Raw genomic sequence first — 23,041 nt, 5'->3', positions numbered from 1 at the left:
TTTAGGCCAGTGAATGCCTTTACCCCATTCCTGTGTTTACAGTGACCAAACTCTCATGCCTGTTAGTACCAAGATTTCTACTGATTTCCTATGTTACCAACCTAACTTCAAAGGCACTGCCACCTTACAATCTTACCCATGTCTCACTTAAACTGTTCACCTGTTGTCTGTCTGTTTTTCCAGTTCTCAGGTACCAAGGCCTCTGAACCAAGTGTGCCCGCTCCAGGACCACTGTCTCCTAAACCCACCTCGACCTTATCCATCCTGGGCCCTGAATGGACAACCCCTTCTAACAGAGTAGGAAGGGTATGAACCCAAAATCCCACTTCACCCCCTTTGCCAGCCGGAAGTAGCTAGAGATGACTTATGTTAGATCTCTCTGGAGCTAGAGTTATACCTCAGTCCTTGGCCCTGCGTGAGAAAGAATTCACGCCAAAGCCTGATACATGATCCAAGTGAGTTTTATGAGAGTTAGGAGAAGTTTCAGGTTTGCACAGCACCCACCGGACTCCTCCCGACCATGCAGCCTGGCGGAAGTTGCCCAGCGTCACGCAGACAAGGTCTCTCTCTCTCTCTCTCTCTCTCCCTCTCTCTTGACTCTGGGCTCCTGCCTTTTCAAAGATTCCATGGGGAGGGGTGGTGGACAACCCCTGATCAACCCCATTGGTTGAAGTGAATTCACCTGGCCTAGGTGGGCCAACATGGGCCAATCCAGGTGGCCTAGGTGGGCCAATCCAGGTTTAGCGCCCACCCATGCCTACGGTGGGAAACCTGAGCCTCTGAGCACGTGCAGTGCGCCACTCCTTGTTCCCGTGCTTGGCTCTCTGGGCAGGGAAGTTAACGAACATTCCCCATCCCTGCGCTAAAACTACCTAACAACAGTATGATAGGCAATAAAGTAATGGGAGGGAGATGATCTAGGGGTATACACACAATAGGAAGAGAAGAGACAAGTTGGGCTGATCCTAGATTCAAGATGGCAGCCTAACCTTAGTTGTATGTGAATGGGCTTGACCTTGCCTCTGGCCTCTCCAGGGAATCACTCACTATCCTTTATCAGTAGGGTGTAAGCCCCAGCTACTGTGGACAGACAATGGTCTGATTGCTCTGATGGCTGATGCCTTCAGGGAGAAAACATCTAAGCAGATGACCACACAATGAGCTGGCAAGCAGGAGACAACCTGGGGAAAATCTTTTTGTATCCCACAGCCTTTTCTCCATTTCTCACGGTGATACCCACTGGTCTAGTTACAGAATTTTGGCCTTCAGCATACGATCCGTACTCAAGGCTACAGTCCTTCATTTTCTTCAGCAAGTACTTCAACTCTTTCCCACGTGCAGCGAGAAAGGTTGGCCGTCTGCATATTGCAGGTAGTTAATAAGCCTTCCTCCAATCCTGATACCACATCTGCTTCATATAAGCCAGCTTTGATCACTTGCTTAACATTCAGACTGAATAATTATGGTGAGAGGAAACAACCCTGTCCCCCACCTTTCCTGATTTTAAATCCTGCAGTGTCCCTTGTTATGTTCACACCAGTGCCTCCTGATCCCTGTACAAGTTTTGCAGAAGCACAATAAAGTATTCTGGAATTCCATTCTTCTCAAGGCAATCCATCATTTGTTATGATCTATTTAGTCGAATGCCTTGCCATAGGCAACAAAACACAAGGAAACATCATTCTGGTATCTCTGCTTTCAGCAAGATCCTCTGCCGTCAGCAATGACATCCCTTGTTCCATGTCCTCTTCTGAATCCAGTCTGAACCTTTGGCAGCTCCCTGTCAGTGCACTGTTGCTATAGTTGCTGGAGGGTCTTCAGCAGAATGTTACTTGCATGTGATATCAGTGACATTGGGTCACCTTTCTTTGGCACGGTTACAAATATGAAGCCTTTAAAAAAAATATGAAGCCTTTTCAGTCAGTTGGCCAATTAGTTGTCTTCCAGATTTCCTGGCATAGACGAGTACGTGTATCCAGGGCTTCATCAGCCTGCAGAAACACTTCAATTGCTATCCCATCAATTCCTGGATCCTTGTTTTAGCAAATGCTTTCAGTGCATCCTGGACTTTTCCCTTCAGTACCATTGGTTCTTGCTTACATGCTAACTCCTGAAATAGTGGGATGTCGACTAGTTCTTGCTTTTGGGACAGTGACTGTGTATTCTCCCCATCGTTTTTTATGCTTCCTGCGTCATTCACTGTTTTGCCTACAGCAGCGGTTCTCAACCTGTGGATGGTGACCACTTTGGGGATCGAATGACCCTTTCACAGAGGTTGCCTAAGACCATCAGAAAACACACAAATATTTCACAATATAGAATTACATATTGTCTTCTGATTAATCACTATGCTTCTGATTAATCACTATGAAGGTAAGAGACTTGAAGGTAAACAAGCGGCCATCTAGCTGAGAAGCAAGAAAGCCCACATGGAAGAAGCACACCAGCCTGTGCGATCACGAGGTGTCAAAGGGATGAGGTATAAGGATCAAAGAACAAAAAAAAAATTTCATTGTGAATGAGGGGGAAGTGCAGAGTGGGGACCCAAAGTCCATCTGTAGGCAACTGGACATCCCCTTACGGAAGGGTCTGGGGAGGACACGAGCCAGTCAGGGTGCAGTGTTGCAACGATGGAAAATACAACTTTCCTCTAGTTCCTAAATGCTTCCTCCCCACCCACTATCATGATCCCAGTTTAACCTTACATAACTGGCTAGACCAGAGGATGTACACTGGTACAGATGGGAACTGGAAACACAGGGAATCCAGGACAGATGATCCTTCAGGACCAGTGGTGAGAGTGGGAATACCAGAAGGGTGGAGGGAGGGTGGGGTAGAGATGGGGAATCGATTGCAAGGATCTACATATAACCTCCTCCCTGGAGGGTGGACAACAGAAAAGTGGGTGAAGGGAGACATCGGACAGTGTAAGGTATGACAAAATAATTATAAATTGTCAAGGGTTCATGATGAAGTGGGAAGCGGGAGGGAGGGGGAAAATGAGGCGCTAATGCCAGGGGCTTAAGTGGAGAGCAAATGTTTTGAGAATGATGAAGGCAATGAATATACAAACGTGCTTTACACAATTGATGTATGTATAGATTGTGATAAGAATTGATGAGCCCCTAATAAAATGATTAAAAAGCAAACAAACAAACATAGATTCAGGAATGGGTTTGGGGCTCACACTAAATCCTAGCTCCAACATAAGAACTGTTAGTTCTTCCATCATACCCTGCTCAATATTCACCCTCAGGAAGGGAACACAGAAGATATGGGTGCTACAGACAGAAAAATGTGGCAAAGAAATTAGATGATGCCCGGTTATGAGATAAAATAGCATCTAGGGTCTTAAAGGTTTACATCCCAACAAGCAGCCATTTAAGTGAGATGTCAACTAAGTCCATATGGAAGAAGCACACCACCATTAGTTACTGAGGGATTATAAACCATATAATCTGAAGTCGAAGGAGAGAGTAGTATCAGAGCTAAAATTGTGAGAATCCAGTTTGCAGTAGGCTATGGATGGCAGTGGGAGCCCAAGATTCATTTGTGGGAACTACAGAGCAAAGAAGCCTCCGGTGAACTCCCTCTCTCCACAATTGATGGGAGGAAGGTGGTTGGTTACTAAACAGAGTGCCCTGGAGAGAAGATCAAAGACATAAACCCAGCGTGAACAGTTGACCCCCTCTGATATATGCCGGACCTATCTGGCTTTCAACATTTTCTGTATTTTTGTTTTGGTTTTGTTCGTATTAGGCTGTATTTCAGAGGTGTTATGTCATTGGAGGTCACCCTCTTGAAGTTGTTCTTTAACATGGACTTCTGTGTTTTGGTATATAAAACCCAGGATTGATGAGCCTATAGGGACAGCAAGTAAAATAAGGATTGTAGGGTGGGGGTTGGGATACAGGAGTAGTGGGAGGGGGGTAAAAGGGAGGTGGTGTCAAGGAGTCCAGGAAGAAAAAGAATGTTTGGAAACTGATTGTCGTGGCAATTATACATTTCTGCTTGAAGGATGTGATCAATATGGAATGACATATTTGTATTAACTCCCAATCAATGAAAAAAAAAGAAGTACTGGGAGGAGGGAGCCGGGAGGGAGGGAAAAAATGAGCTGATACCAAGGGCTCAAGTAGAAAGCAAATGTTTTGAGAATGATGATGGCGAAAAATGTACAAATGTGCTTGACGCAATGGATGGAAAGATGGATTGTGATAAGTGTTTACAGGCCTTACAGGCCCCCAATACAGTGATTTAAAAGAGAAAGAGGTACTTGCTGTGAAGAAGTGACTGGTTTTGCAGAGTTCTACCATGTGCTCTCCAGTTTTATTTCTGTCGCCAAGTCCATGTTTCCCAACTACTGTTCCTTCCTGTTTCCAAGTTCTGCATTCAGATTGCCAGTAATTAACAATGCACCTTGATTGAATGCTTGATCAATTTCAGGCCTAAGTCATTGGTTGAATTCTTCAATTTCTTTATCACTAGCTTTTGTGGTTGGTGCATACATTTGAATAATATTTGTATTGATTAGATATCCTTGAAGACAGATAAATAGTTGTATATTTATATTGTATAATATATAAACAGGTATTTGTAGTATCTTTGCATATACATTTATATTATATACAAATGTATAATAGGTCAATATAATCCTGTCACAGACAGACAGAGCTCTCGAAATGTCCTTTGTGACACTGAGAGCCATGCCATTCCTCTTGATTGTGTCATTCTGGCATAGAAAATTGGATGAGTTTCTCATTCAACATGACCAATACCAGTCCATTCCAGTTCACTAACCCCCAAGACAGGGATCACTGGGCATTGCATTCCATTTTTGATGACTTTCGATTTTCCTAGATTCATACTTTGTACATTCCAGACTCTGATCATTACATGTTCGCAGCCATTCCTTCTCAGCCTGCATTGTGCTCCATCAGCACGTGAAGCTCTTGGAAGCGCCACTGCCACAGGCTTCACTGCCCCCAGGGCCAACTCCCCTGGAGAAGCAGCCCCTACTCCACACATGGCTGCGGAGGCCCAGCCTCCAGCACTCTCTCCAACAATGTTCTGCTTCCGGCGTTTCGTATCCAGCAGTGTTTCAAAGCTGTGCACAAGGCTCTCCGTCGCGGCTAATTCCTCCAAAGTGGACAACCTACTCCTTCTTCTCGATCTGGAAGCTCCGCTGAAATCTGTTCATGTCAGGTGACCTTGCTGGCATTGGAGATACCAGCCCGCATCACAGCAGTACACCAGCCACCACAATCTGACAAACTGACAGGCAAGTGGCAGACATAGTTAGATTCAGATGAAATACCTTATCATTTGATCTCTTTCCGACCCAATTTCCAGTTGTTTCAGCTTTTAATATTTTCTGCTTCCTCTTAGGCAGGTTTTTCTGCTTTTCCTAGTCATTATTTGTTTCCGTCCTTCCTGTTGGTTTTATATGATTTTCTGGATAGGTAGATTTCTAGAGACAGGAACTGCCTAGGGCATGGTATAGGAGGAGAAGGGAGCGGGTGATTGGGGAGGTAAGAACAATGAGTACACAAAGAAAATGTTCTAAGTTGATTGTGGTGATGATTGCAGGGAGCTGCTTCCCCCCCCCCAATCTTCTTAATATGACTGAACAAGTACATGTGAATATATGCCAACAAAACTACGTTAATCAAACTTAACTGGTGCTCGCTTCGGCAGCACATATACTAAAATTGAACTGATACAGAGATTAGCATGGACCCTGCGCAAGGATGACACGTAAATTTGTGAAGCGTTCCATATTTTTAAAAAAATCAAACTTAACTGAAAATGACTCATCTCTACAAAATACAAGAATTACAAATAAACAACAAAAATTGGATAACTCAACAGAAGAAAAAAGTTTAAAAAGCTAGAATGGGAACTTCATGAAATAATTAGTCAAAAGAGCATACGTATGTGGCAAGGGGGTGGCCAAGAGTAGAAATCCAGTCTATGGCAACTGTCTTTTTAAGTGTTTACACAACACGCACACAGCGTAAATACCATATTGCTACTAAGTGTAAGGAAGTCGAGAGGCGCTAGAGACCAAATCAGTTGAATTAGAGCAAACAGGCTATATTGGGGAGAAAAACCCAGCCTGGGCAAAGCTCCATGGTCCAGTGTCTGGGCCGGAGGAGACACGCTGCAGGCTACAGGAGTGATGCTTCTATATGGACAGGTATGTCTGGGTTTTTGGAATGTAAGGTGTCTTCCTGGTTCCGAGCGTATTCGTGCCGGGTGCAGAGTGGTGGGCCAAGAACAGAGCGGGCACTGAGCCAACTGGGCCGTGAACACGGGCCGTGAGTAAAAGAAGGAGAAAACCTTGCAAAGCTGCTGACAGGTTACATAGCCAGCTCTGGTCAGCTCCGCAGACGTGCGTGGGAGATTCAAGGTCACTTGCTACCAGAAGCCTGCCTGGCATCGATCCATCCATACACTAAGACTCCAGTTCATAGATGCAAAATGTGTTTGTACTTCACTCTGACCTGTGGGGGCTGCACTTTGCAAGTTCTCTCAGCTGTGCACTTGTCGAATTATCCTCACGGCCATCGATCCCTTCTAGCTCATAGGGACCCTTCAGGGAGGGTAGAGCTATCCCTGTGGGTTTCTGAGACTGCAACTCTTTCTAATGATAGAAAACCTCTTCTTTCTTCCAAGGTGTGGCTGGTGGTTTCCAACTGCTGACCTCGTGGTCGGCAGCCCAATGTTTATCCAGGGCTCCTTTAGCCTTCGTGTGTGTGTGTGTGTGTGTGTGTACTTTTAAAAAAGGGCTACAATGAAGGAAGCGGCTTCCATTAGGGGTCTGCTGAGCCAGTTGAATTCAAAGCAGAGAGGGTGAATGTGTTTAGGGATTCCCAAAGGATAATCTTGATAGATTTTCTTGGACACAGGATGGTCATGAGGGCTTATTAGGAAGGAGTTTTAAGGAAATGGAAAATTGCACTGTAAGTTTCCCATCCCTCCCTATGCCAATACACCTACTGATTCTTTGAGGGTCACAAGGGCTTTTGGGGATAATTTCTTTGGGAAACCTTATCCCATGCACCCTCTAGCCCCGATCTTGCCCCTTTAAACTTCTTTTTGTTTCCAAAACTCCATAAACATTGAAAAGGAACTTTAGTCTGCATTCCTGAAGAAGGCCGGAATGGCCATTTTGACGTAGTGTGAATCGAAGAGCACAGAAATCTTTGTGGAGAGGGCTAGAGAGGTAGAAACACCACCTTCAGAAGCGTACAGGCCTAGAGTTTATCACACCTGAATTCAAAGACTATCTCAAGAACTCCAATGACCAAAGACCATACATGTTGTGGGATGACGTCAAGAAAACTTAAAAAAAAAGTAATAAAAAGACAGGACAGAAATAAAAGGAAAAAATAGATAGCAAGACACTTGAAACTTGCTTCTGAACTTAGAGCAGCTAAAGCAATGGTGAAGTAAAAGAGTAACCTGGGGGAAAAAGTGTCTAGTCCTAGTTGGAGGATGAGCTGACAGGAATAGCCTCACATTTTTTATATTTGTGTTTCAGAAAGGTTTCTATGGTATTTTGTAGCAATACTTATTCTCTGACCTTTGTATGTATGAACAGCTATTCAATCTCTTTAGTAATTAGAAATAAGCTAGAGTTTGCTGATAGCCAGACTTTGTTGTTAGGTGCCGCTGTTTCTGACTGGGGTGACCCTGTGTACGACAGAAGGAGACACTGTCCACTCCTGCAGAATGCTCACAATTGTTACGGGTGAGCCACTGTTGCCACCACTGTGTCAGTCCATCTCCTCCAAGGCCTGCCTCTTTTTCCTGCCCCTCCACTTTCCCAAGTACGATGCTCTGCTCCAGGGACGGGTCTCTCCTGGTGACAGGTCCAAAATGTGTGAAATGAAGTACTGCCATCCTCACTTCTAAGGAGCTTTCTGGGTGTGCTGCTTTCAAGAAAGATATATTTGTTCTTTTACTAGTCCATGGTACTTTCAATATTTTTCACCAACATACTAATTCAAATGCATCAATTCTTCTTTGGTCTTCCTTATTCAATGTCCAACTTTCAAATGCGTCTGAAGATATTTAAAATGCTATGGCTTAGATCAGGCACCCCTTAGTCTTCAAAGTGATATCCTTGCTCCTCAGTCCTTCAAAGAAGTCTCAGGCAGCAGTTTACTCGATGCAATGCATCGCTTTCTTTCTTGACTACTGCTCCCAGGAGCACTGACTGTGGACCCAAGTCAGATGAAACCCTCCACAACCCCAACCGTTTCTCCATTGATCACAAGGTTCCCTATCGGTCCACTTGTGAGGATTTTGATTTTATTTTTTTCATTTTCTATTCAGGCTTTCTCAAAACATGTATTGAGAATTGTCTAGGTCTAAGAATTAAAACTGCCACTTCAAATATAAACCCTATTCCCACATAGCTTATACAGTAGTGGTAATATTTTCAAATTACATTGACCTTTCAGAGGCTTTTGCTAAAAATAGCTGACACTATATAAATTCTTAGGATTAGAATAATTTCACTGATTTTTCTCTCCCTAGTATTATTTTTGCTGTTGTTTGTATTATAATCTTTTATTTAAATTTTTTTCTTTCTTGCTCTTTTTTTGTGAGAGTGAGTGAGTGAGTTGAGTGAGTGAGTGAATGAGTGAGTTAGTGAGCTAGAGAGAGAGTGAGAGAGTTAATGAGAGTAAGTGAGTGAGTGAGAGAGTGAATGAGTGAGCAATCTTTTATATTTAATCAAATGATAAAACCTGCAAATGGATTTCTTAAAATTTAAATCATCCTATCCCTAATATTATTTTATGGAGCCCTGGTGGTGTAGTGGTTATGCGTTGGGCTATCCACATGGTTGGCTGTTCAATACCACCAGCAACTTCATGGGAGAAAAACTAGGCTTTCTTTTCCTGTAACCAGTTATAGTCTCAGAAACCCACAGTGTGTTGCCATGGGTCAGTATTGACTCCTAAGTAGTGAGTTTTGAGTTAATGTTACTCCATTAAGGTTTTTAAAAAGTTGATTGGTTTTATTGACATATAATTCACATAAAATACACCTCAATAGTTCAAACATTGAAATCCATACTGAAGACTACAATCCTTTTAAAAAAATCATTTTATTAGGGGCTCATATAACTCTTATCACAATCCATATATACATCAATTGTGTAAAGCACATTTGTACATTCATTGCCCTCATCATTCTCAAAACATTTGCTCTCCACTTAAGCCCCTGGCATCAGCTCATTTTCCCCCTCTCCCTGCTACTCCTCCCTCATGAAGCCTTGATAATTTATAAATGATTACTTTGTCATATCTTGCACTTTCTGACATCTCCCTTCACCCACTTTTCTGTTGTCCATCCTCCAGGGAGGAGGTTATATGTAGATCCTTGTCATCCGTTCCCCCTCTCTACCCTACCCTCCCTCCCAGTATCATCACTTTCACCACTTGTCCTGAAGGGATCATCTGTCCTGGATTCCCTGTTTCCAATTCCTATCTGTACCAGTGTACATCCTCTGGTCTCGCCAGATTTGTAAGGTAGGATAGGATCATGATAGTGAGGGGGCGGGGGAGGGCAGAGGAAGCATTTAGGAACTAGAAGAAATTTGTATGTTTCATTGTTGCTACATTGCACCTTGACTGGCTCATCTCCTCCCCCATGACCTAAGGAGATGTCCAATGGCCTACAGATGGGCTTTGGGTCTCCACTCTGCACTCCCCCTCATTCACAATGATATGATTTTTTTCTGATGATGCCTGATACCTAATCCCTTTGACACCGCCTGATCGCACAGGCTGGTGTGCTTCTTCCATGTGAGCTTTGTTGCTTCTGAGCTAGATGGTCGCTTGTTTACCTTCAAGCCTTTAAGACCCCAGATGATATATCTTTTGATAGCCAGGCTCCATCAGCTTTCTTCACTACATTTGCTTTGCATCAGCTTTGTCTTCAGCGATTGTGTGGGGAAGGTGGGCATCATAGAATGCCAATTTAATAGAACAAAGTATTCTTGCATTGAGGGAGTCCTTGAGTGGAGGCCCAATGTCCATCTGCTACCTTAGTACTAAACCTATACATATATGCACATAGATCTATTTCCCCATCCTCATATATAAATATAGTTGCATATGTACATGCCTTTATTCAGACTTCTATAAATGCTCTTTGCCTCCTAGCTCTTTCCTCTATTTCCTTTGACTTTCCTCTTCTCCCACTAACACGTTCAGTCTTCATTTGGGTTACAGTAATTCCTCCTGCTTACATTACTCTTGATCACGCCCTATCAGGCCTCCTACACCCTCCTCACCACCAATTTGTATCACTTGTTGTTCCCTTGTCCCTGGGTTTGTTAACACCACTCCCTTTCCCCCCACCTCACCCTCTCCCATGTCCCCCCAGAACTGTTGGTCTCATTGTTTTCTCCTCCAGATTGTTCATCCAGCCTACAGACCTGAGGAGATAATAACATGCACAAAAACAAGACAGAGCAAAACCAAGCAACAAAATAAAACAAAACAACAACACCAACAAACTGATGACAAAAACCAAAACACAAGAAAGAAAAGCTTGAAATTAGTTCAAGGACAGTTTGTTGGCCTTTAGGAGTGTTTTCCAGTCGAGTCTGGGACGCCAAACCCTGGCCCCAAAGTTTATTTTTGGTATTCCCTGGGGACTTCGTTGCTCTGCTCCCCTTGCCATTCTGTTGCACACCCTTAGTGTTTTGCCTAGGTGTGGTGGGATCAGAATTGGTGGAATTCCCACACTGTGTCTCCAGTGTTGTCCCCTGCAAGGCTATGTGTCAGTGAGGGATGTCGTGTCTCATAGTGGGGCCAGCCATGTGGTCTTCTCTGTGGATTGGCCACTCTGAGCGGGAATATCATTGTCAAGGCTTGGTGGGCCAGGATGTGCTCCACTCTCTCTTCCTTCCCCTTCATTTGCTCCCATGTGCTCCAATCAGACATGTCCCTCTCCCAGAGCTTCAGATTCAGTGCTGTCCTGAAGACTGCAATCCTTGATCTTCATCAAGTGCTTCAAGTCTTCACTGTCAGCAAGCAAGGTTGAGTCATCTGCATATTGGAGGTTGTTTATGAGCCCTCCTCCAGTCCTGATGGTGCATTCTTCATTTGTCCAACTGCTCAGATGATTTGCTCAGCATACAGATTGAATAAGTATGGTGAAATGATACAACCTTGACTCACACCTCTCCTGATTTTGAACGACGCACTCCCCCTTGTTCTGTCTAAGGCCTGCCTTTTGACCCAGGCACAGAATGCCTGTGAGCACAATGGACTGTTCACAATTCCCGTTCTTCTCAAGGCTGTCCATAGTTGGTTTTGATCCTGATCCTCACAGTCTAATGCCTTTTAATAATAAATGAAAGACAAGTAACATTTTAAAAATCATTTTATTGGAAGCTCATACAAATCTTATCACAATCCATACATACATCGTGTCAAGCACATTTGTACATTTGTTGCTATCATCATTTTCAAAACTTTTTCTTCCGATTTGAGCCCTTGATATCAGCTCCTCATTTCCCCCTCCCTCCCGCTCCCCCCTCCCTCATGAACCCTTGATAATTTATAAATTATTATTTTGTCATATCTTACACTGTCTGACGTCTCCCTTCACCCACTTTTCTGTTGTCCATCCCCCAAGGAGGAGGTTATATGTAAATCCTTGTAATCGGTTTCCCAGACAAGTAACCATTTTCATGATAGTCTCTACTTTGACCCAAGATTCATCTGACATCAGCAACAATATCCCTTGTTCCAAGTCCTTTTCCAAACCTGACTTGAATTTCTGGCAGTAGTTCCTTGTCAGTCTACTCCTGCAACTTTTGTTGCATGATCTTCAGGAAAATTTCACTTGGCATGTGAAATTATATTGTTTTATAATTTTAGCACTCTGTTGGGCCAGCGTCCTTTGGGATGATACAAATATGACTTTCTTCCAGTCAGTTGGCCAGGTAGCTGTCTTCCAAATTTCTTGGCATAGACTAGTGAGTGCTTCCAGTGCTTCATCAGTGTGTTAAAACATTTCATTTGGTATGCTGCAAATTCTTGGAGGCTTATTTTTTTAATGCATTCGGTGCAGCTTAGAGTTCTTCCTTCGGTGCCATCAGTTCTTAATCAAATGCCTTCTCATGAAATGGTTAATTGTCAACTAGTTTTCGGTGTAGTGATTGTGCATTCCTTCCATCTGCTTTTGTTGTTTCCTGTATTGGTCAATATTTTACATAGAGGCATTTATTTACTTTTTTTTTTTTTTGCATAGAGGCTTTTAACATTGCAAGCTGAGGCTTGAAATTTTCCTTCAGTTCTCTTGGCTCAAAATATACTGTGTCCTTTTTAGGTTTTCTAACTCCAGGTTTTTGCATATTTCATTATAAACCTTTGTCATCTTGAGCTGCCCTGTGAACATTTTTGTTTGGCTCTTTGCCTTCATTTCTTTAATCTTCCCTAGCTACTTTATGATCAAGAGTAAGTTTCAGAGTCTCTCCTGACATCCACTTTGATCTTTTTTTTTCTTTCCTGTTTCTTCTTTTTATAATGATCTTTCACAGTCTTCATGTATTATGCTCTTGATGGCATCCCATGGCGCACCAGGTCTTCTGTCTGTGCTCAGTGGGTCAAAATCTATTACTGAAATATTCTGAAAATTCAGGTAGGATATTGTCAGAGGAAACCAGCCTCCAGCAACCAAAGGGCCAGAAGATGCAAATGTACAGCAATAATATATAAAGATTGTAGTAAAATCAGAGGCTAAGAAAGATAGGAGAGAGAATAAAATAAAGGAGTCAGACATATTTTATGGTAGCATGCTTACCTCAACTCCTCTTGATGGACCACGTGGAACTGGGAGAAGTGAAAGAGAACCTTTACTATCTTAGGACATTTACAGGTAGCCATGAGACATGTATATTCAGTAGTTACACATGTCACACAGTGGATGGTGTCTACATTAAGGTCCCTGGACTCAAAGATGAGGAAACCTAAAACCTGCACTGGGGGAAGGTACGAGGGGGTTGGTGTCACAAATGGAAGAGAGAGCAAAAGGGTAATGTCCGCTTCTATAGGGAGATAGAATCAACCATGTGCTCACTTTAAGGCAGCCTAGCTTTTAAGGGGAGACTCTGTGGGAATGATAGCTAAAGCGGGATCATGTACTTGGGACTTTACCTCTAACTTACCAAAGTGGATGCTTTCCTACCGAGGAAACCAGCTTTCCAGATTCTCTCTGTAATAAGTTAGGGAATATAGTCCTCGTCATAGTTCGTTCAGTGTTGGTTTCCCACAGGATATGCTCAAGGTTATAGTTCTTGTTGGCGTGTTTTAATTTTCATCAACTTTAACCTGAGTTTACATATGAGCAACTTGGTAGTCTGTTCCACAGTCAATCCCTGGCCTCATGCTGGCTCATGATATTGAGTTCCTCCATGGTCTCTTCCCACAGATATCATCAATTTGATTTCTGTGTCTTCCATTTGGAGGCATCATTTGTGTTGTTGAATAAAAGTATTGGTGATGAAGTCACTGAGTCATTAGTCTTGCACAATTCTACCATGTGATCACTTCTCGGCCTTTTGGCTAAGATCAAGTGTAGTATCTGTCCTTATCAGTTTAATATCGGATATGTCCTCTATCTGAGGACAATATATTAAATGGATTTTTGGAGCAGGGAGATGGAATAGGAGCTTGCTCTGTCCACTCCATGCATTGACCCGGCATTGCAGTACTTCCAGGAACAGTGCACCCCCTCGGGGGACTTAAAAAAAAAATTCTACCATGTGCTCTCCATCTTCATTTCTAGCACCAAAGCCACATTTCCCAACTACTGTTCCTTCGTGTTTCCAACTTTTGCATTCTAATTGTGGGTAATTACCAATGCATCTTGATTGCATCTTTGATGAATTCAGACTGAAGACAGTGGTAGGATCCTTTAGTTGCTTCATCACTAGCGTTAGTGTGTGGTAAGTAAATTTGAATAATAGTTGTGTTGACCAGATTTCTTTGTATGGATACAGATATTATCCAATCACAGCACAGACAGCATTGTACTTAAATATAGATCTTGAAATGTCCTTTTTAGATAATGAAGGTAATGACCATCCTCTTGAATTTATCATTCTGGGGGTAATAAATCATATGATGGTCTGATTCAAAATAGCCAATGCCGATCTATTTCCATTTACTAATGCCAACGATATAGATCTTTGTCATCCATTTCATTTTTCATTTCCAAATTTTCCTGTAGTCATATTTTGCACATTCCAATTATTAATAGATGTTTACAGGTGATTCTTCTTATTTTGGGTCATGTCTCATCAGCAGATAAAAAATTCGAAAGCTTTACTCTGTCCATGTCACTATGGCCAACTCTACCTTAAGGTAGCTCTTCCTCAGTCTATTTTGAGTGCCTTCCAACATGAGGGGCTCACCTTCTGGCATTTTATCTTTTGATGTTCTGCTGTTACTCATAAGGTTTTTCAGTGGCTAAGTCCTTAGAAGTGGACCATCTATTCATGCTGTGTAGTCTGTTCTTAGCCTGGAAACTCAGCTGAAACCTGTTCACCTTGGGCAACTCTGCTGGTATTTGAAATACCAGTGACATAGTTTCTAGCATCACAGCAAGTCACAGCTACCAGAGTATGACAAACTGACAGACAAGTGATAGAACTAAAATATACACCCACAATATTAAGCATTAAAATATTAAGCATTAAAAATCTGATATTAAAAACGGATGTGGAAGAAACAAAGTTCAGCACTGAGGGGGTGGGGGAAGTGAATGTCCTCTGGAGAGTAGTGGGAGGCAATCACTCCCTGGACAAATCATTTGGGGGCACCTGCGATCTGCGAAGTATAAGGTTGGTTGCTTAGGACAAACCACTAGAGGTCTCAGAGTCACCCCTGAGCTGCTCAAGGTCTTTCCAGATGTAAGGACTTTGTACTTGCTGTCTGCAATGCTCTTCTTCCAGTTGTGCACAAGACTAGTGACATCACAGGTATCTTAAAAAGTGGAGACTCAGGTAAAATTCATGCCCTTCTAGAGGGGGTTGATCCACCCACAATGGTTGGCCCAGTGGGGGACAGGAAAATTTGAGTGGAGTGCCTCCCTGGGGAGGATCTTGTTGAGGGTAGAAACCTTATTCTGCTGGGTCCATGCTGCTGGGAGCTCCCAGTACTCTTCTCCCAGCTGTGCTGAGGCTTCTAGCAGCAGCAGCAGAAGAAGAAAGTGACCTGAGACCACAGAGAGTTGGGGTAAGGGCGGAGAGCGCTGCGGGATAGAAAGCTCAGTGTCAGAGCCCCTTGGCACTTCCTGATCATATGAATACATTCATGGTTTTCCTTCTTGTCCAGACCAAAGCCCCAGACATCCCCTCCTTGATGCTCAGAAGCCTACTCCACAGCTCTGTTCTGCCCAGCTCCCTGTGGTCCTGCATCCTAGTAGCCAAGCGTCTTTTTTCCAGGTGGCGCCTTTTTTCCAAGTGGCTCCATGGGCCACACCCTCACTCAAGACACTTAGTGACTGGAGGTGCCGTCCATCTCTGAGTGCCAGGCCGGGGTGGGGAGCTGGGGTGCAGACCACGGACCAAGGTCCGCTAAGTGGATGAAACACACCCTGGGCACCGAGTTTCCTGGCAAATGGGGCGACGTGCTCTGGCCAGTCCACGCTGGCCCACGGGGTGACCTTTGCAGAACACCGGAGCGAGGCCAGGGTGATGAGGAGAACGTAGTAGCAGCTGGCAGAAACTGAGACCGCAGGCAGCACGGATTACCTTTGCTGTGCACGCGCCCGACTTCCGGCTGGAAATCTAGTCCCACAATGCCCCGGGCCCCGCCCCCGCCCGGTGTGCAAAGCGTGCAACAGCCTGGGATTGGTCGCTGCGACCTTGGTGGGCGGAGCCGCGGCCCACGTGTTGACGCTGGAAGCTGACCAGCAGTCCGGTTCCTCGGCTCCTGCAGGGCCAGCTGCATGGAGGCGGCGGCGGACGCCACCAGTGTGCGGGGAGCAGTGGACGATGGCGCCGAGGCGGAGGCCGGGGAGCTGCTGCCCTTCCTGGCGCTGGGGGCGCGGGCGGACCTGCAGGCGGCGGCGGTACGGCACGTGCTGGCGCTGACCGGCTCCGGACCGGGCCGCGCGCTGCTCGGCAGGCAGGCGGCCCTGCTGCGGGCGCTAGCCGAATTGGCGGCATCCCGGGCCCCGGCCTCGGCCTGTGACGCCGCCCGCGCGCTGGTAAATCTGGCAGCCGACCCGGTCCTGCACGAACCGCTGCTGGCGGCCGACCCCGGATTGCTTGCCCGCTTGCTGGGCCGAGCCTTGGATCCACAGTGGCCCTGGGCGGACGAGGCGGCCGCCACGCTGGCCAACCTCAGCCGCGAACCGGCGCCCTGCGCCGCTGTCATGGGGGTGCTGGAGGCCGCAGAGCCGGGGGAGCCAGTGCTAGAGCGCCTGGTGCGCGCGCTGTGCACGCCCAACTACAACTCCCTTGCGCCCCTGCACTACCTGGCACCGCTGCTCTCTAACCTCAGCCAGCGGCCAGCGGCGCGCTCCTTCCTGCTGGACTCCGACAGGTGGAGCCCAAGGCGGCCGAAGGGTGGGGAGGGGCGGCTGGCAGGGAGCCGGCTGCCTCTGAACAGGCCCTCTCTCTAGGTGTGTTATCCAGCGGCTCCTGCCCCTCATCCAGGCAGCAGACTCCTCCGTTCGAAGGGGCGGAGTGGTGGGGACGCTTCGAAACTGCTGCTTCGAGCACCGTGAGTGGTTTTAGGGGCGTTGTTGGGGATGGGAGCGACGGGAGCATAGTGAGTGGTGCTGGGGCATTACCAGGGGTGGGGACTGACCCCCGAGGTCTCTCTCAACACTGCCCCAGGACACCACGAATGGTTGCTGGGTCCTGAGGTGGACATTCTCCCGTTCCTGCTGCTGCCCCTGGCGGGGCCGGAGGACTTTCCCGAGGAAGAGATGGAACGTGAGTGGTTTGGGTGGGACCTCAGGGTGGGCCCTACAGAGAGGTGGTGGGCTGTACCCAGAGACCCAGTGGGGCCCACACCTGCCCCCAGGACTGCCTGTCGACCTGCAGTACCTCCCTCCGGACAAGCAGCGAGAACCGGATGCTGACATCCGCAAGATGCTCATTGAGGCCATCATGCTGGTGAGCTGGGGTCCTGTTACCCTCATGCCACCCCACCACATACACACTGACCCTTGGGTAACCTTCACCCCATATTAGTTGACAGCTACAGCACCAGGTCGGCAGCAGGTGCGAGACCAGGGAGCCTACCTGGTCCTTCGAGAGCTGCACAGCTGGGAACCGGAGCCTGCTGTCCGAATGGCCTGTGAAAAGCTTATCCAGGTGGGTGCATTGTGGGGGGAACTGCTCCCATCCCTGCCAGCTGCTCACCTTCTCCCTCCTCCTGCCTCACACACAGGTGCTTATTGGCGATGAGCCTGAGTGTGGCATGGAGAACCTGCTAGAGGTCCAGGTGCCCGAGGACGTGGAGCAGCGGCTGCAGCAACTGGACCGCCATGAACAGGAACAGTGTGAGCAGGAGCAACAGGTGCAGGAGAGGCGTGCACCCCCCTGAGGCCCCCACAGCTGCCACCACCTCCACTCTCCCTCCAGGTATCTCTGGAGCTGGCCTGTGGCCATGACTGGGTAAGAGCAGGAGTTGTGTCGAGGCTCCCAGCCTGAGGCTACAGCCACCCAGCTCACCCAGTGAACTTTTGGAAGACTAAGGACACCTTCCAGTCCTGTGCCCTGTCACCACCAGCAGGAGGTCTGGATTGGCTGCCTCCACGTGGGACGTGGAGGGTTGTCAGTAGAACTTTGAGGGCTCAGCTGGGGTCCCCCATGTTCTGGGCACTGCAGTGATGCCCATCCTGCTGCCAGCCCCTCCCAAGTCCCTCTGGGCTTCCTAGTCTCTGACTGCCTGAGACCTCGACTCTCTCGCCCCGCACTGGCTGCCCCCAAGAGCTTCCCCATGACTGGTTTGCTGTTTTCCCCTGAGGCTTCCACCTTCACGCTGGGCCTGTGTCTGGGGTCATGCCCAGCTTCCCAGTCCCTCATATCCAGACTCCTACGATCTCCCTGGTCAGCTCCCCAGCCTCAGCTGCTCATGCTATTCCAGACTCCACACAACCCCACCCCACCCCCGCAAGCTGAGCCTCTGAGGTGTCTATGGGCTTGCCACCTGCCGCAACCTCTCCCCAGCCACTCTGATCCCACTGTTGGCCTTATCTGGAACCTAGTTCCACGCATCCTCTGGTTGTCCCGCTGCTGCCAGGCCCCAGGTGGTTGTACGACCTGCCTCCGTTGCCTTCCCACCTCCGTGCCACCAGCTGATGACCCTCGAGTGCGCCTCCTCCTCAGGGCGCCCACACCTTGAATTCTCAGAAAATAAACTTTATTTGCCCATCCCTCACTTGACTTGGCAGTGCCTCGCCTCTTTGGGGGCAGCAGAGATGGAACACAGCGACAGGGGTTGCTGGGAACAGCTGGCTGCACCTGGGCGCCGAAAGCCCACTCCTGGGGAGGCCACACAGCGTCTCGGGTGGGCCTGCAGCAGCCTGGGCGCCCCGAAAACAGGCGTCGGCTCCGATGTGCGATCGTAGGGGGCGCTTGGCCGCTGGGGGCGCTGAAGCTGCAAGAGCATCCCCGAGGGCTCCGTGTCCTTAGGACGCGGAACTTCATCCGCGGTGGTCGGGAACTTGGGTTCCTCTGTAACACGGAAGGGCGGGCGGGGGTAAAGGAGTGGAGAGGAGCAGCAGGGAAGAGGGCCGGTCCTCCCCCAGGCCTCCGAGGCCCGATCCACACCTGGCGCGGTGCCCAGCACATTGCGGAAGAGCGCAGGCGCAGAGGGCAGCATCCAGCGGTGCGCGGTCACCTGCTGCAAGTCGAGTCGGGCGTCGGGGCGGAGCTGGAGCAGGCCGCGGATCAGGTCCTGGCACTCTGCGAGTGAGGTTGGCGGCTGTGCCCCGCCGCCATTCCCACCCGGCCCATCGCCGCCCTCAATGGGGACACTAAGCTACCACAGGTGGCCAACTATCCAAGGGATTACCCAAGGCTGGGGACGGAGCTTGGGTGGGAGCTCAGCGGAGGGTAGGTAGTTAGCCCCTCCCCTTCGTTAGGTACCAGGGCTATGGAGGCCCGTCTCCTCCATCCTGCCCAGCCTGCTGCTCAGTGGGGCGACCCAGAGGGCATCTCACCAGAGGACAGACCCGGGCGGAAGGTGGGCCCTCGGCGCATCAGGTGTAGCATGCGGTGGGGCTGGCGCTCTTTGAAGGGCAGCTTCCCCGTCACCATGGCGTAGAGGATGACACCTCTGGGGGCATGGGCTCCTCAGGGCCTGCTCCCCGCTACCTCCCGGCCCGGATGGGGTACCCTGGGAGGGCACTCACAGACTCCACAGGTCAGCCCGCTCCCCTGCGTACTTCTTGCTCATGAGGATCTCCGGCGCCGTGTAGGCCACTGAGCCGCAGAAGGTGCTTAGCAGGGCGTTTTTGAGTCCAGAGCAGTTAGCAAAGCCAAAGTCTTGGGCAGGGGAGGGGCAAGGTGCATGGGTGACGTCAAGAGGGGTCACCAGGGCAAGGGGGAGGGAGGGGTGGTATGTGTGTGTGTGTGTATGTGTGTGCCTCCTGGTGGGACGGTTGATGACCAGAATCAAGTTGGGGGCAAAATGTTTGGTTCCCTTCACAGGTGAGGCCAGGCAGTGTTGAGGCAGGGCATCTGCGAGGACGGGCATTGGACATCCTGGGGAAATTGAGAGTAGGTTCCAGGCAGGGTTGAGGGCCCCCACTCACCAGTTAGCTTTAGGAGACCTTGCTCATCCAGCAGGATGTTCTCACACTTCAGGTCCCTGTGTGGGGAAGGTGGGGTGGCAGGCTTGATGTTTCAGGTCCCTGAGTGGGGAAGGGGAGGGGGGGCGGGCCTGGTGTTTCAGGTCCCTGGGTGGGGAGGGGGCAGGGGCTGGTGCTGGGTGGCCTTGCTCTGTGTGCGTGCATGTGAGCTTGCCTTATCGGTGCACACTTCCTGAACTGTGACAGTGGGAAAAGGGGGGGCTGGGTCTAGTACTTGGTGGCTGTGCCATGCGTGCGTGCCACGGGCCCTCACCGGTGCACAATGCCTGAGCTGTGGCAGTGGGCCACAGCACTGACCAGCTGCCAGAACAGCCTGCGGGCCTCGTCCTCCTCCAGTCCGGGGCTGCAGCGGCGGGCTGACATGGAGTTGATGTGCTCCAGCAGGTCCCCTCGGGTGGCCAGCTCCAGCACCAGGTAGGAGCGCTGGCTGTTCTGGTAAGTCTCATACAGCTGCACCTGCAGGACCCACCTGCCCATCAATCACCCAGGAGCGGTCAGGCTCTTCCCTAAGGCCTTGGCAGGGTGGGCTGTGGAGGCTGCCTACCACGTTCAGGTGCTTGTAGGTGGCGTTGAGGGATGAGATCTCCCGAGGAAGAAACTTTCTGGAGAACTCCGCGGGTGCCTCGGCTGTGGACACAATCTTGATGGCCACCTGCGGGGGGAGGGTGGTGGATGTATCCTGACCATGGCTCTTGCTGGAATCGCTGAGGGGAGTGCTTTTGCCTCTCCCTCAGGCCCTGGTTTATGGAGTGTGGGCACTGCGAGCACCTCCCAGCCTGGTTCGGCAGGCAGAGCACACTGAAGGTACCTGAGCCTATGGGAAAGGGTGGCCTGGGCAGGGTCCTCACCATGGCATGGTGCTTGTCCTGCAGGTCAGCAGACAGCCTGGCATTATGCTGGATCCTCTCTGGCGTGGCACGGGCCAAGTAGACTTTGGAGAAGGCACCAGAGCCGATCTTCTTGGAGGACAGCAGGTAGCCCTTGTCCCGGCACTCTCGAACCTGCTCTGTGAAGACGCGTTGGCCCAGCCTTCGGCGGCTGCTGCCCTTCATGACAGGCAGGGGTCCGAGGGCAGGTTCGGGGAGGTCCAGTTCACCTTGGGGCCATGGGCCAGGGGCCAGCAAGGCTGGGGCTGAGGCTTCACAGGTGCCAGGAGGACCGTGCACAGCAGAGGTCTGGGTTGCCTTGTGCCTTTTTGAGGTAGCAGCTGAGACTCTGAAGGCTTCCTGGGCTGAGGGAGGGACTGACCAGGTTGAAGATTCAGAGCAGGAAGCTTAGCACAGTACGTCCTAGTGTGGGGGTGAGTGGTTCCGGGCCTGCTGGGGCAGGTTCTAGAATGGAGGAGTTCTAGAGCTGCTTCTGCATTGTGCCTTGATGACCTCGTTCTGAACTGCCTGCCTTTGTGGGGTGAGCACCCACTTCAAGGGCTAGAACATTGGGGCAGCCTCAGTGGCTGCCACAAAAGGTCATGAAAGAATGGGGTGGTCTGTGGGGTGGCGGAGGCCTCCTCATGGGGTCTTTGGCAGGGGCTCCTTAGGCACCTCTGCCGAAATGCTCCCACAGCCATAGAGGACTTTGAGAACACCCACCCCTGCTGTAAGGCGGCACTCATCCACTCCTGGCTGCCCCTCTGCAGATAGAAGGGTAGATGTGGGGAAAAGGAGTGGATGCTCTTCCAGGGAGAAAGCTTGATAACTCCAACCCCTGGTAGCTTTGCACCGCCCTGGACTCCCCGACAGCACTGGGCTGCCAGGAGGCCTGCAGTACAGGAAAGACATAGGCTGAGAACCGCCCCAGGAATGTTGAGCAGCGGGGATTTAAGATGAGTGTTATAAAGCCTGGAGAAGTGCAGCTCAGGTGAGTCCAAAGCACTGTCATCCTTAGCGCTGGGGCAGCAGAGGGAACCCAAGTAGCCTGAGCCTGGCCGGCTGTGCCACTGAGCTGTTGTGTCCAGCTTGGGTTCTGGGTCCACCAGCCATGCCCTCCTCCCCTCTCAGCTCCCACCAGTGCAACAGGCAGCTGAACACCAGTGGGTGTCGAGCTGAGAAGCTGCAGGCAGGGCCCAGAACAGTCACCGGCTTTTGTCCTCTCTCCCTTTAAAAATCTTCATTCCCTCTTTTTCCTTCTCATTGTAACGCATATCTATCTGTCCATCCACTGAGATGCACTCCCAGGCTCTGTACTGGGTCCCTTGGAGCAAACAGTGGGCGTGGGCCTTGAGCTTTTTCTTCATGGACCTCACCCTAGTATGGGGACTAGATTTACTGCCATCAAGTCTAGTCAGATTGATTTAATACATGTAACTTAGCAGCCGTGACAATGTAAAGCCTGTGTGTGCCGAGAGAAGGGAGACAACCTGGGGCTGGGAGGTGAGTTCCTGAGCTCAGAAAACCCTTTGGGGTGCCCTCGTGCACTGAATGAAGCATGAACATCAGTGGGAGGTTTTGAGTGGTATCTTAGGTTGAGTTTTTTCGAGAAGCAGAAACAGCAAAACTTACATCTATCTTTCAAAACTCAACTCGCTGCTCTTGAGTTGATGCTGACTGACAGTGATCCACTGGACAGGGTAGAAATACCGCTGTGGGCTCCTGAAACTAACTATGGGAGTGGAAAGCCTCATCTTTTTCCTGCAGAACAACTGGTGGTTTTGCACCGCTAAACCTTGTGGCAAGCAGCCAAATGTGCAACCCACTATCCCACCAGGGCTCTTCACACGCATGCACAATCTTAACCATCACCCATGAGTGGAGTGAATGACCTAGCAGGGGTGGGCTGAGGATAGGCCGCCTGCCTCTTCTTAGCCTCTTCCTCTTGTTCTGGCTAACAGCTCCAGCTGACTCTGTAAAGTGTACATGCCTTCCTGTGTGTTTCAATGTGTGAGTGATATATGTGTGTCCCTTTTTGTTGATGTTTATGTGTTCCTTTGTGTCCGTGTGTCCCTGTGGGCAGGTATGTGTGCCCAAGTGTCCCTGTATGTGTGCTTGTGTATAGTGTACGTGTCTCCGTGTATATTGTGTGTGCATGTGTGTGTGCCTGTGTATGCCCTCGAACTTGTGTGAGCTGGCCTGCCTGTGATTGTGTGTGTGTGGGGGGGATCTGCATCCCGCGTGCCCATTGTGTGTTCTGTACCCTACCTATGTGCCTGCAGCCACCACCTGTGTGTGTGTGGGGGGTG

The 23,041-nt window shown here is 49.1% G+C and overlaps 2 protein-coding genes and 2 non-coding genes across 4 annotated transcripts; 3 read left to right on the top strand and 1 right to left on the bottom strand.

Moving 5' to 3' along the window:
• Positions 1-5,681: 5,681 nt before the first annotated feature.
• LOC142449492 (U6 spliceosomal RNA) lies at positions 5,682-5,785 on the top strand. Its single transcript, XR_012784652.1, has one exon. It is a non-coding gene; the product is annotated as a U6 spliceosomal RNA (small nuclear RNA).
• Positions 5,786-13,575: 7,790 nt separating this feature from the next.
• On the top strand, positions 13,576-13,766 carry LOC142449400 (U2 spliceosomal RNA). Its single transcript, XR_012784590.1, has one exon. It is a non-coding gene; the product is annotated as a U2 spliceosomal RNA (small nuclear RNA).
• A 2,164-nt stretch (positions 13,767-15,930) lies between these two features.
• Positions 15,931-18,431, top strand: HGH1 (HGH1 cochaperone). Its single transcript, XM_075550553.1, has 6 exons — positions 15,931-16,583; positions 16,663-16,763; positions 16,880-16,978; positions 17,070-17,161; positions 17,240-17,362; positions 17,439-18,431. Exons 1-6 carry the CDS (start codon positions 15,985-15,987, stop codon positions 17,592-17,594), a joined length of 1,170 nt encoding a protein of 389 aa, XP_075406668.1. The 5' UTR covers positions 15,931-15,984; the 3' UTR covers positions 17,595-18,431.
• LOC142448550 (testis-specific serine/threonine-protein kinase 5-like) lies at positions 18,429-20,918 on the bottom strand. The gene is made up of 8 exons (XM_075550505.1): positions 20,715-20,918; positions 20,411-20,518; positions 20,120-20,322; positions 19,810-19,865; positions 19,408-19,540; positions 19,216-19,331; positions 18,824-18,958; positions 18,429-18,727 (listed from the first exon to the last, which is right to left on the bottom strand). Exons 1-8 carry the CDS (start codon positions 20,916-20,918, stop codon positions 18,429-18,431), a joined length of 1,254 nt encoding a protein of 417 aa, XP_075406620.1.
• Between the last annotated feature and the right edge of the window lie 2,123 nt (positions 20,919-23,041).

The sequence above is a fragment of the Tenrec ecaudatus genome, chromosome 5 (genome assembly GCF_050624435.1).
Source record: "Tenrec ecaudatus isolate mTenEca1 chromosome 5, mTenEca1.hap1, whole genome shotgun sequence".
Taxonomy (NCBI): domain Eukaryota; kingdom Metazoa; phylum Chordata; class Mammalia; order Afrosoricida; family Tenrecidae; genus Tenrec; species Tenrec ecaudatus.
Note: the sequence above shows the minus strand (reverse complement) of the source record. Positions and strands in the feature narration are given on the sequence as shown.